Below are 12,423 nucleotides of genomic sequence, written 5' to 3' on the forward strand. Positions count from 1 at the left end.
AAAATGCCACGAGATCATGCTCGCGGCATGTCGCATAACAATTTCTATTCAAGCCGTGTTCTTTCCCGACCTTCGTCCTCTTCTCTCCTTCCATACATCACAGAGACTCTACCACCACAGTACCCTTTGACACCACTCCTTCCCTACCTTGAGCCAATCTATCTCCTGTCCTCATCTCCACAGAACATTCAGACATGCAGCTCTCCACTCTACTCTTCCTGGGGCTGGCAGCCTCTACTGTCAGTGCTGCTCCGACCACCCAAAACTCGGGGATTATTCCCAACACCCCAATTACCGAGTAAGCGTCATATCCCCGGGTTTATTGCTCCTCCCAATTTCAATGGATTTCCTTTCTCTTTACTATCGGTGTTCCAATGCCAGTCAGAAACCACGAAAAGCGCCAGTTGGGCGCCGTGACAGACGTCGCGGGCCAAGTTTCGGAAACCGCTGACAACCTTGAATTTCACAGTATTAACGAGAAGCGTCAGGCGGCTGTGGACACGTCGGCTGTGAGCGGCATCGTAACCAATATATTGGGCCTTGCGGGCGGCCTTGCGGGCGACGCTGTGGGTGTCACAGTTGAAAGTTTGGGCAGCGTCCTGGGCGTAGTTGTGGGTGGCGTCTTCGAAAGCGTTCTAGGCGGGGCTCTAGGCGGCACCCTGGGGATCCGAGACGACGGTGAATTTCACAACATCGATAAGAAGAACTAGATAACAGGGATACGCAGCTCCGCGGGCGCGGCCGTGGGCGCTTTGAAGGGCGTTGTGGAACCCAGGGTGGAGAATGTGAACGGCGCTCTGGACTGGGTGACGGGGCAGTTGTGGCCCGGGGGGACGAGCTGGATGAGGTGGGGGACATGGACAACGCCACGGAAGGCCGCTGAGGTACATACTATATAGTCGTGCATCAAATGTCATCAATATACGCTAAAATTAGAGCGCCACTACTAGCACACTTGATCTACGTGTTAAGCTTTAACGTCCACGTAAAAAATTGTGCTATAGGGGTGGTGCCCTAGAGCTGCTGTTACGACCCTCTTTTTTCCTTGGACCCTTACGGCTTCTCTTTAGGTTATTTGACTTGGCTTAGAGGTCCGTGTTAGTTAAGCTTCAACCATTCACCCCCTCTAACCATCCCTACATCCCTACCAACTAGTTACTAACATTATGTTAGTATAAGAATAGTCAGCTTTTACTTCTCCTTGTCCGTGGGTATTGATGACTTTGAATGCGCCACTCCGGATTTGCTGTAGGGTTATTGGTCTCATCGAACTGCGACCGATCCCCTTCCACCGGCGGTGCGATGAGCGACGGCGGCGATCCTGACAAGACAACTTGAACCAGGTCGCTTGATCTGGCAAGAGAAGCAAATGATGATTATGATGCTGCTGCTCGATTTGGATCATGGACTTCAATCTTTAAGTTTCCGCTCGTTGATACGGTATCGATGGCTGGTATTTCTTGGTGTAGGGAATATAACCTCTGCAGTGGTGTTGGTATCAGTTACCATGCTTTATAGCCCAAGAATGCAATCATCAACCTTCAGATGCTGGGTATCGATGAAGTACCAGCAGAGCACTCTAGCATCGTATTATCCTGATGGCTTGTTTTGACCTCCTCTTTTGTTCCTTCCCATCTCCTTTCCAACCGTGTAACCCCAATGCTGGTAGTTCCGTACAATTAGCCGGCCCGCCCAGCAGCTACTGTGCAGCCCTCTTTGCGCCCGGAGTGGGCATTTGTCCCCAAAGAGCCTCGATATCCACCGCACTCGGCCCCGAAGCCTTCCCAGATGCTGGTGGTACAGCCTCCGGCGCGGCCCACACACTCCGAGTTCCTCTCCCACCCTGCTGACTTTGACCCTGACCCGGACCCGGACCCGGACTCGGACTCTGATCATAGCCAACACACCTCCTTTTAGCCGCCCGCTGACTCCTCACCCAAGCTCTGTCCGCAGCCTCGACATCAGTCTCTTCCTCTCCCACTCTCGCCACACTCCCCCTTTGATTCTCCCTAGTAGTTCTCTCCTTCTCCTCCTTCTCCCTCCTCTCTCGATCTTCCTCCCCACTCCTGCTCATCTCTTCCCATCCCAAATACCTCCTCGCCTCCTCTTCCGGGCTCACCCTCTCCCGTTGCACCCTCCTCGTCGCAGCAGCTCCTGTATTTCCAACAGCAGCGGGGTTAATTCCAAACCCACCCTCCACGAACGCGTGGTCACGGTGCAATTCTTCCGGCGCGACCAAGGCGGTACGATCCAGCATGGCGGCGGCGTGGTTGGCGGCCATGAGGTTGGTGAAGTACTGGATGTCGTGGCGGATGCGCGGCCGGGCTGTCGAGGGCTTGAGCCAGGTGAACCAGGAGAGGAGGAGGGGGGTCGGGGAGAGGAGGGTGCTTAGGAGGGTGAGGCCCGTGTTCGTGTCCATGTTTCAGATCCTGATCCTGTTCTTGTTTTGGATGGGGTGGGTGGGGTGGGGTAGTGATTTTGTGTGGTGTCTGTTTTGGCTCGAAGACTTTTGGGTTGGGTGATTTGTAAGGGGTTTTTTGGTCAAGGGATCCTGTTAGAAACGCTCCGGTGTGTGGAGGTTATGTGCGTAGAGGTTGTAAAGGCATGGATTTGGGTGGAGATGATGCCTTTTTCTTCAAGAGGTGGGGTTCAGTTATGAGATTTATCAAGCTAGAGGGCAATCTGGGTTAATTTATGGTGGTTTGCTGAAGAGATTAGTTTTGGGCTTGAAGGCAGAGGGCGGGTGTTTGCAAGAGATTTGGGAGAAACAAACAACAAGCGAGTGTAAATAGAAAGGTGCTCTTGTTCGCCATACTGTGGGTCACCGTTAGTCGAAACCATACAACTGGGAGCTTGGCGAGCTTTCAGTGGTCAAGTCATGAACACTCTAATACACTGCAGCATAATATAACTCTGGATAGTGCTTGATTCCGTGATGGCTTGGAGTTCGTATATGGCTCATACTGTACAATGGTGGGACTCTATTTCTTTTGCTCCTCTTTCTTTTCCTCTGGCTTCGGAGTGGGAAGCTTGAACTGTCGAACGTTAGCTGGGGTAAACTTGACATTAGAGGAGCTGATAGCAGCATCTACCTGATCAGGCTTTCTGTCGGTCCCTGGTCCGACCTGTTCCCATGCTGAAGTACCTCCTTCAAAGTTCCGGAATGCCTGCGTCAACTCCAGTGGTTCCACTACAATTCTCTTCTTCTCCTCGTCATATCTGATCTCTGTGTAACCTGTGAGAGGAAAATCCTTTCTTAATGGATGGCCATCAAATCCATAGTCCGTCATGATCCTTCGAAGATCCGGGTGTCCGGTGAAGAAGACACCAAACAGATCATACACTTCCCGCTCGTACCAATTGGCTCCATCATACAACCCGGTGATGCTCGGCACCGGTTGCGCTTCATCAGCATACGTCTTGACTCGTATCCTTGAATTATGTCGGACACTGAGCATGTTGTAGACCACCTCAAATCGTTTATCTTTCGTTGGATAGTCTACGGCAGTAATGTCTGCCACCATGGTGAACTCGGCGGCTGTGTGATATTTGAGGAAATTGAAGACGGGAAGAACACCGGACGGAGCTATGTATATGCATAACTCATCCTTCCATACCGAAAATTGCTGGATGTACTTCGGTAGGCAAGCCATCACGTACTGCCCATATCGATGCAGGTCCGCAGCTTTCTCGGCATACCTGTCAGCAGGGTTGACAATGGGAGCGGTGAGCTTTCCAGCGGCTGGCCTCAGTCAGCATGTCAACGCAATAAAGCCTGCTGGCAGTTGTGAAGCATACGCGGTCTTTGAGCGTGTCGTAGGTTGGGTCGAACATCCTGAGAAGCCGTCTCCTTCGCTCGTAGTACGCTGGTCGCAAATGATCGTGCACATCTCGGAGGCTGTGATGCAAACTGCGCACATCGTCGAGCAGCCGCCAGTCTCATCGTCGCCTTGCTAGCTGCCATTTTGAGCCGGGGTGAACACCAACTCATGGGCCATGGATACACTCCAAACCGTCGATGAGGTCAGGCAATTGGCCCACACAGGAGAGCTCTGTCTTGGCACGGCTAGGCTGTTTTAGCACTAGCTAGGTGCGTTGGAACGCCTGACAGCGTGATCGAACTACTAGTATCTGACTAACTAACTTGGTAGTATTGACCCAAACTTGAACCTCGACATTTTGCCCATTTTGCCCATTTTGCCAGCTTCACCCTTTGTCCTTCTACTTTGCTCATCCGCCAAATCTTGATTTCTACACCTCGCACCTTCTACTTCCTGCAGACCCCGACTACGAAATATCATCCATCCAAGTACCTCCTTTACCCACCCTCTTCTGCTTTTATGGGTGCATTTCTTCCGTTTCTCCCGCTTCTCCCGTTGCGCAAGATCAGTAGAGCTGGAGAGCAGTCCACTTCTCAGCCAGCATGAGTCGACCGCAGGATAGCATAATAGATGATGACGAGGAGTCATGGTATCTCAGATGACCTAGTCCCCTAGCTTTGGCTTCTCTTTACTGATCATGTCGCCTTAGTCCACTTTGCATCGAAGAATTCGACCTCACAGACAAGAACTTTAAGCCGTGTCCTTGTGGCTACCAAATATGCCAATTCTGCTTCAACAGTCTGAAGAACACATACGAGAAGAGCACTTGTCCCAACTGCAGGAGGGTCTATGATGAAAAAACCATTCAGTTCAAGATTCCCTCCAAGGAGGATATTGTCCACGACAAGGAGAATAAGGCACGCAAACAGGCAGCTACCAAGCGGAAAGAAGTCGAAAAGCGGGAGGTCGAGACCTCGAACAGGCGCAACCTTGCTGGGGTGAGAGTGAAACAGCAGAACCTTGTCTATGTCATAGGCCTGGTTCCCTCTGTCAAAGATGAAAGCACCCTGCTCCAAACTCTTCGCGGCCCGCAGTATTTCGGTCAATATGGCGAGATCGACAAGATAGTCGTCAGCAAGTCAAAGCCAGGCGCTACAAGCCAAGGCATAGGGGTCTACATTACCTATGCGACAAAAGAAGCCGCCGCTCTCTGCATCGAAGTGGTTGACGGGTCTATGAATGGCGACCGAGTTCTACGGTATGTGCTAGCGCTCATCATCTATGGCATGCTTTTTCGATCCTAACAATCTGCAGGGCGCAGTATGGAACCACCAAATATTGCTCAGCATATCTTCGCAACGAGGTTTGCAACAACAAAAGCTGTACATTCTTACATGAAACAGGAGAGGAAGGGCATGGCACCACGCTCCAAAATGACCCTTCTCATCCCAAGGCTGTCAGCCGCCCTAACTATACTTCGCAAACATCCAGTGTGCAGAACACTACTCGGCCCATGCAGCCAGCTGCAGCACCAGGCCCTGCTTCGTCTCAGCCTATGGGGCGAGAAACCAGTAAAGACGGAACAAAAGACCGCATTATTAGTGTAGATACATCTGCTCTACCCTCGACGGCTAGCTGGGCGAACAAGGACAACTCAGCATCAACAACGAAAACTGGTCAACCCAATCAAACAGATGGCAGTTCTTCAGCAAGTCCACACATCGCCCACGTTGCACCATCAACTAAAAAGGAGGAAGACGATGCACAACATGAGAGCGCTGTGGCAGCCGATGTGCCTGAGCCTTCTGGTCCTTCAACCGTCTTGAAACCTCAGCCATCACAAGAAAAGCAAGAGTCCGTGCCATCGTCATCTGGAAGGACAAGTCCGATGTCCGCTTCCGCCCAGAGCTCCTTGTTCGACAAGCTCGTCACGAATGTTAATTCGCCTGGTTTTCGCTTCTCTTTTGATGAAAAGGCTTTTACGAACGATGAATTGGCTGCAATTGAGCGTTGTCCAACCATGATCGATCCATACGGTGGGGCAAAGCGGCGATTGATGCGAGAGAAAGAAGCGGAGCGCTTGAAAGAGCAGCTCGAGGCTCAAGCAAAACTGCAGGGTACCTCTACAGCAGCTGTTGCAGCACCAGAGGAGGAAAACATCGAAAGTGGAAGCCTTGCACTTGGTGGTGAACCTGAGGAGGGAAGCAGGAATTTCTCTGCCGGGAGCGCCATTCAACGCCCCAACCAATCTTCAAATGCTGGCAGCTCACTAAATGATCAAGTTTCTGCTCTCAGCCTCAATTCCCGCAGCCTGACTCTGCAGCAACGACAACAATTAACCTTGCTGAGCTCGCCAAATGTTCAGCAAGCACCTGGTCTGGGTCAGCCCAATCAACAGAGTTTTGGCTTAAGCACCTTTGGTGACCAGCGGCATGGCTCGTACCAGAATCAGCAATATGATCCAACACATGGCCATGCCCGCCAATCTTCAAGGTACTCCTTTGCCAACGATTCGGTCAAAACTAACAATCCTCCACGGTTTTCTACACAACAACAGCAGCAGTTGGGTCCAACGCCTCAACATTTCTATCCCAGCGGTGTTCAAGGCCCTCCTCCAGGCCTGAAAACCGCAGGCACTCCGCCCATCAGCGGCGGAGGCATGTTTGCACAGGGGCATGGATTTACGAGTAACATGAATGCTGGCTTCGGTGCGGCCAAGGATGCAAATGCCGAAATGCTCCTCAGAGGCAGAAGTGGCACTGGGTCTGGACATGATGGTTCGAAGCGTGAGTACCAGCTTTCCTTGCACAACAATTCCTACCGCCCTCCTCTCTCAGCCCCTGCCCCTGGCCTTCTCAACTCGCTCTACGGTCCATACTCAGGGACATACCAAGATCCTGGACTTGTGAAGCAGAAGAAGAAGGGGAAGAAGCACAGACATGCTAACACTTCCTCCTCAGGAGGTGGTGTGGTAGATCTTGCGGACCCGAGTATACTGCAGGCGAGATTGCATCAAAACACTGGTGGTAGTGGGCAGGGGCTGTTTGGAGGCCAGCATCCAGGTGGGTACAACCAATCCAATAATCTGTACGGCGGAGGGTACAATCGATGGTAGTGCTCGCCCCAGCAGCTGCCACATCTTCTTTCATGATGGGTATTTTTCTTTCGCGTGGAGTGAGGGCCGGACCAAAAGAGTTACATGTCTTTCGACGAGCGGAGCATGAATTAGTAGCCACAAAGCGATCGCTACATCAGGAGTTCTGTTCTGTCTGAGCATAATTTCGGACTCGGCCACACAGAGGGCACGAAATTTCTTATCTGTCTTGCTCAATCACCTGGAGTTCAACACTATTAGCTGCAGGCTTTGCACCGGCATCTTGGTTCCTTACAGCATTGTGGCTCCTTTTGTACGTTAGTCTCCCTCCCCTGACTTGCTTGCATGCAGGGTAGACGAAGAAAAACAAGTTCTCACCGTGAAACCAGGCTGTTCTATCCTACAATTTTCTCTGACCCATGACGAGCTGGTTGTAAAAGTCTGGAGCGATTGCCCATCCATGTATATAGACATTTTGGTCCCTTGAAGTCCAGCTTGCGTGTTGCATCGTGCATTCCCGTCTGCAGACTACACTCACATATAATGCTGACATTTCTTCAGACGACCAGGACTTCCCTCCGCTTGCTCCACCAATGAAACTGCGAGAGACGCTGCCAACTGCTAAGTCACGTATCCACTCGGTTCAGGGCTCTTTAGATTCTCCTGTTCGTTCGTCAACGCCTCGGATCCCACCGGGTCTGAGTCTGCCACACGCTCATCCATCACCGTCATTTTCCGAAGACGTTGAGACGAAGAGCAAGGAAATGAAACCCTCCAGCAATGTGACTGGTCCAGTGGTTCCCGCTCTGCCCATCTTGCCAATTGGTCATCGTCCAGCTACCCCGAGACAAAAAGCGGTTACACCACCAGTGACTTCTCAATCCGCAGAGGACGCCAAAGATGTCGCTGTCCCAAAATCCGTGAAGGATAGGATTACAGCCGAAGAGAAGGTCGATGCGGTCCTTGAAACAATTGCACGAACAATCAATATCAACCCCAGATCTGCGGAAATTCAGTCTTCTGGAGCGGAAGACACATCCAAGAATGCGCCCAAAACAGGAGGCGCTCCCAAGCACGATGCGATCGGAAACAGCGATAAGCAGTCTTCCTCGCAGAAAACAACAGTGATACCCCCTCGGAAACTCGATATCTTAGCAGCACTTGCACAAAAGCCCCAGCTTGGAGTGTCGACTTCGACGATAAATCCGCAAGTACTCTCGCAAAGTATGGTTGCAACGCCCATCACCATTGAATCATTTCCCAGCACGCCAGCTGCACACACGATCAAATCTCCTGACTGGACCTCTGCCGGTCGTCCTAGAACATTACGGCTCACCACTACAACAACACCAAAGGCTGAAGCAGCGCTCTCGCCTGCGGTGACAGAGCGATCGGGCACTCTACCTACCGCTGTGCTGAAGCAGACTTCTCGGCAACCCTCCTTATCATCAATCTCTCGTAGCCGTCCCTCTACACCCACTGTTTCGGAGCATGGAACATCAACGGGAATTTCAAGAGCTGGGTCACCTCCTCCCTCAGATCTAGGAGGGTCAGCGCCAGAGAGGAACAAGAGCAAGAGCCAGGCCAAAAAGGAGAGAAGAGCCAAGTCCAAAACAACTACTGACATCAGAGATGATGAATTTGTTGTTTCGACTCCAACCATTGCCGAAGAGGTCGGCCCAATAATTTCAAGGCAGAAGAAAAAGAAGAGAACCCAGGAGAAGAGTAGTCAGATTTCTCCAGATGCGGAATCTGCGGACACCTCTAACCCTGAACCTGCTGGTGCAACCCCAGCCGAGAAGGCTTCTAAGATCGGATCTAGGAAAAGCACAAAGGAGACGAGCTCGATGTCTAGCCAGGATCGTCCTCTTGCAGATACAAAAAAACACAATGTCAAAGCCAGACCGGGCAAAGCAAAGGGTGAAAAGGGGAATACTCGGGCCGCGTCAAACGATAAGAACAAACAGAGTACGCCTGAGGGTTCGGCGCGGAAGGCGTACACAATCCAGGATCTTCTTAATGATGCTGCAAACCTTCCGGCCACTGAGCATGCCCTGTCCGAGTTACTGAATGCCTCAATCTCCGCCACATCCACGCTTTTGCAAGAACTATTCGAATCGAAGGAGATCGACATCAACAGCGCTCTATTCAATACACCTCCGTTAACAAGCTATAAATTACCACCTCAACCATGTAAAGGAGCCGACTACCTAGATGCAAACGGGTACACCATGAACTCCCCTTTTGGGGAGATCTATATTTCGGGGAGCGAGCGAAAACAATTGTTTCAAGGTCGGGATGTCAGGCATTCGGACCCGAACAAGCCCCAAAATGTGCTCAAGAGAAACATGATTACGCCTACCGGAGCGATCTTCCGTCACCTCTCGGCGGAGGAAGAAGAGAAGGTCCTTGGGCTTGAGAAGCGCATGCGAGAGAATGAAGAAAAGTACGGCGTTACTGGAAAGGGCGAGCTTAAGCCTCTGGACGACATGGACTTCATGAATCTAACTGGTGGCCTACAAGAACTGTTGGATTTCCCACCACTTCACCGCATTAGTCTTGTGACATCCGAGCCAGGCACCGAAGGTGCAGAAGATGATGACGCTGATTTGGGTGAAAACGGATCCGACGAAACCGAGGATGAAATGGCGCCGTTGGCAAGTGGCTTCGGCGCGGCGCCGGAGGGACCCATGAGAAAACCCATGACGCCCACAATGAAGAAGGCTGAAGCTCACATGGCGGTGAATTTGAGGAACCTTGATGTTGATAAGCTGCAGAAGCGGATCAGAGAGACACAAGTTGAGATGGAGGGGGCTAGGAAGGAAATGGAGGCTTTGGAGAAGAAGGCGGCGAGAAAGGCGAAGGATGTTGCAAGGTGGAGGGAAGCATTACTGAAGGAGATTGGGAGAGGGTTGTGAAGCACATCAAGCCGTGGTCGTTATCCCTACGGTTCATGGACTCTCCTTGAGAGCTCATCCCAGACGAGGAAGCAGACACTGACTCGTGCGGGTATTGATAAGGGGTATTAGCAGAAAGGCTGGGAAAAGAGAGTGGGGGCTCATCTACGAAACCCTACTCCGTACTTAGTGTGTCAATGTAATGAAAGAGTCGAGCATGCGGGTTCCTTCAGCGTATGTCCGAAATCGGTATGGAGTTGGCCGAACCTCACCACGGCCAGTCAGAAATATGGACATAGTTCACTTAAGACCCAAGCATGAACCGGGTGCCCCCCGCTCGACATTCTTCACTTCCCCTTCCCTGACATCAATTCCTTGGCATTACTCTAGACAACTTCAAAGTTCTTGAACTCGAAGCACTGCGTCAGCCACAACTCTCCCAGTCATCAACCCTCCTACACCACTGCCATTGAAGTAGCAAATCCTGCCTCCAAGTTGAATCGCGATCTCTGAAGCCCTGACTACGTCCTCAGTCCTCTCCCACACCCAGGCTATCAATCCCAACCCCCATAATCACAGCGGTATGTTCCCCACCATGCATCACGCCCTAATCCGCACGCACCATATCACGTCGCGCAAGAAAATAGCTGCGTTGAAAGCGGCTGCGAAGAAACATGGTTGTTTCGCGCTGCTGCGGAGTGGAGGCACGCCAGGGATTATGTATGTCCAGGGTGAGGAGGAGGGGGTTCGCGAGTGGGTCGGGGTTGTGCATGTGAGTTCTTGCTTTCTCTTTTGGTCGAGGACGGGTCTAGAGATGGCTTGCTTGTGAGGGGTCTGTGGGCTATGCCATAGTATTTTGTGGGGTAGTTTGAGTGGACTTGACTCGCTGGTTCGGCAATCTTTGGGGAGGAAGAACAGTCATGCTTTTCGTCTCCCATGATTTCACTCTTTGTAAAAAGTTTGGAATGGAGAAGGGGCACTGGGTGCGTCTCAGGCGCCAAACGTATTGCCCAAATTCTCAGCAATACTTCTCGCGGCTTATATCCATACTACAGGGTCTTCATTACAAGGACTATCACCTAGTCGCTGCTCCAGCGGCCATCAAACCCACGCCAGCTAAATCAGGTCCACAAAGCACACCATCATCGTCGGCCAAGGACGCAGACAATACCTGGTCTTTCGAAGAAATCGACACGGTCAAAGAATTCGGCAAGCACATGGAAGAAAAGGGCGTACTGGAGTGGTGGAGGAAAGCTATGGATTTCACGAGCTGACACGTATTCCCGCCTATTTCCGCTTTCCTCTCGCCCTGGAAGAGGGAGATATACAATACCACGAGCTGTTTACTGCGTTCAACTGACAACACAAGAGCGATCGTCATTCTCTCTCCTTCTCAATTCCTGTCAAATCTGACCAAAGAGTCCGACTCAACGCCATAGCTCTAAAAGGCGAGAGACCCTCTGCCGAGGACCACCACGTATATGGAAATGTTTCATGACCAAGGCTCCGCGCAAAATCGAGAAGTGTGCAAGAACAGAGCCCTTAATTGTACTCTTCTAGTAGATCAACTTATCCTAGATGGATCTCGAAGCAGATATGAGAGCCTCCAGGAAAGCCTGATCTCGGATCTCCCTCCCCCCTTCTTCGCTTCGCAACCCACAACTAACAGGGGAGCGGAATCGCCGCGCCAGAAAAGCCCGGTCCGGTATCGTGTACACACACATAATCTGACCCTTGTTGGATCCCAATTTCCCGAGACTCTCGTTGAGAGACGAGGAACAGAACCATTCCATTGTCATTATGCGCGGCGGCTGTACTACCAGAATGGCAGAATGCTGGATTTGGAAAATCTCCGGAACATGCTGGTTGTGGTTATCAGACTTGGCCATCGGAAGTTGGATTCGAGCTATCTTTGTATAAAGCCTCAGCCTTATGTCCCGTTAGTGAATCTATCCATTAAAAAAGAGATCAGATTTGACGAGATGCGCATCTTCCCGTCATAGCTAGGCTAAGGCAGCCCTGTTGGCCGGGCAGCTAGATAACCTGATGGCTATGCTGCAGCAACAACAAGTATTAGCTTAAAAGGGCATAATAATCGCAAGGAGCTGCTGGGAAGGATCGGCTGCGATAAAGGATCATAGATGACAAACAGCGTTTTTTTTGTCATGCAATTATAGATAGAGACGACTGTACAGTATCATTTCATGCCTTGAACTGCCTGATATTGGCTTGACTATCTCTCATTGCTTTTCAACTATGTGACCAGTCACACAGGACACCTATAAGACATCGCAAAGGCCGAGTCTTGGCAACGTCTCTGTATCAACGAAACCAGACGAATATGACCACAACAAAGGATCTGGTACAATTGACTAGTTCTATTCCCACGAGAGACTGTCAACAAACCATCTTTCTACAAGTCGAACGACGTGCCTCAGTTATCTGAAGTAAGTCTCCTTCCTGCTTTTGATGAAGTTTCACAATTCGGCCATAGTCCGTCCTTTCAGTACATACAGCGGGCGAGCTGGTAGAAACCGTCCATGCCACACTTTTTGAGCTGACTCTTCTTGAGATACCGTTTTAGCTGCTCGGTTCTGTCGAAGCTTAAACC

The 12,423-nt window shown here is 51.1% G+C and overlaps 5 protein-coding genes across 5 annotated transcripts; 3 read left to right on the top strand and 2 right to left on the bottom strand.

Annotated features, from left to right (window-relative positions):
- Nucleotides 1–374: 374 nt before the first annotated feature.
- Nucleotides 375–710, top strand: EPUS_04737 (uncharacterized protein; the record flags this gene model as incomplete). Its single annotated transcript, XM_007805726.1, has 1 exon — nucleotides 375–710. One exon carries the CDS (start codon nucleotides 375–377, stop codon nucleotides 708–710), a length of 336 nt encoding a protein of 111 aa, XP_007803917.1.
- Nucleotides 711–1,699: 989 nt separating this feature from the next.
- On the bottom strand, nucleotides 1,700–2,419 carry EPUS_04738 (uncharacterized protein; the record flags this gene model as incomplete). The annotated part of the gene is made up of 1 exon (XM_007805727.1): nucleotides 1,700–2,419. The coding sequence occupies one exon, from the start codon at nucleotides 2,417–2,419 to the stop codon at nucleotides 1,700–1,702; it is 720 nt and encodes a 239-aa protein (XP_007803918.1).
- A 562-nt stretch (nucleotides 2,420–2,981) lies between these two features.
- EPUS_04739 (uncharacterized protein) lies at nucleotides 2,982–3,964 on the bottom strand (the record flags this gene model as incomplete). The annotated part of the gene is made up of 2 exons (XM_007805728.1): nucleotides 2,982–3,742; nucleotides 3,799–3,964. 2 exons carry the CDS (start codon nucleotides 3,962–3,964, stop codon nucleotides 2,982–2,984), a joined length of 927 nt encoding a protein of 308 aa, XP_007803919.1.
- Nucleotides 3,965–4,423: 459 nt separating this feature from the next.
- Nucleotides 4,424–9,833, top strand: EPUS_04740 (uncharacterized protein; the record flags this gene model as incomplete). The annotated part of the gene is made up of 4 exons (XM_007805729.1): nucleotides 4,424–4,470; nucleotides 4,531–5,079; nucleotides 5,136–6,883; nucleotides 7,477–9,833. The coding sequence occupies 4 exons, from the start codon at nucleotides 4,424–4,426 to the stop codon at nucleotides 9,831–9,833; spliced, it is 4,701 nt and encodes a 1,566-aa protein (XP_007803920.1).
- Nucleotides 9,834–10,407: 574 nt separating this feature from the next.
- EPUS_04741 (uncharacterized protein) lies at nucleotides 10,408–11,086 on the top strand (the record flags this gene model as incomplete). Its single annotated transcript, XM_007805730.1, has 2 exons — nucleotides 10,408–10,584; nucleotides 10,868–11,086. 2 exons carry the CDS (start codon nucleotides 10,408–10,410, stop codon nucleotides 11,084–11,086), a joined length of 396 nt encoding a protein of 131 aa, XP_007803921.1.
- Between the last annotated feature and the right edge of the window lie 1,337 nt (nucleotides 11,087–12,423).

The sequence above is a fragment of the Endocarpon pusillum genome, assembly GCF_000464535.1.
Source record: "Endocarpon pusillum Z07020 unplaced genomic scaffold scaffold4490, whole genome shotgun sequence".
Taxonomy (NCBI): domain Eukaryota; kingdom Fungi; phylum Ascomycota; class Eurotiomycetes; order Verrucariales; family Verrucariaceae; genus Endocarpon; species Endocarpon pusillum.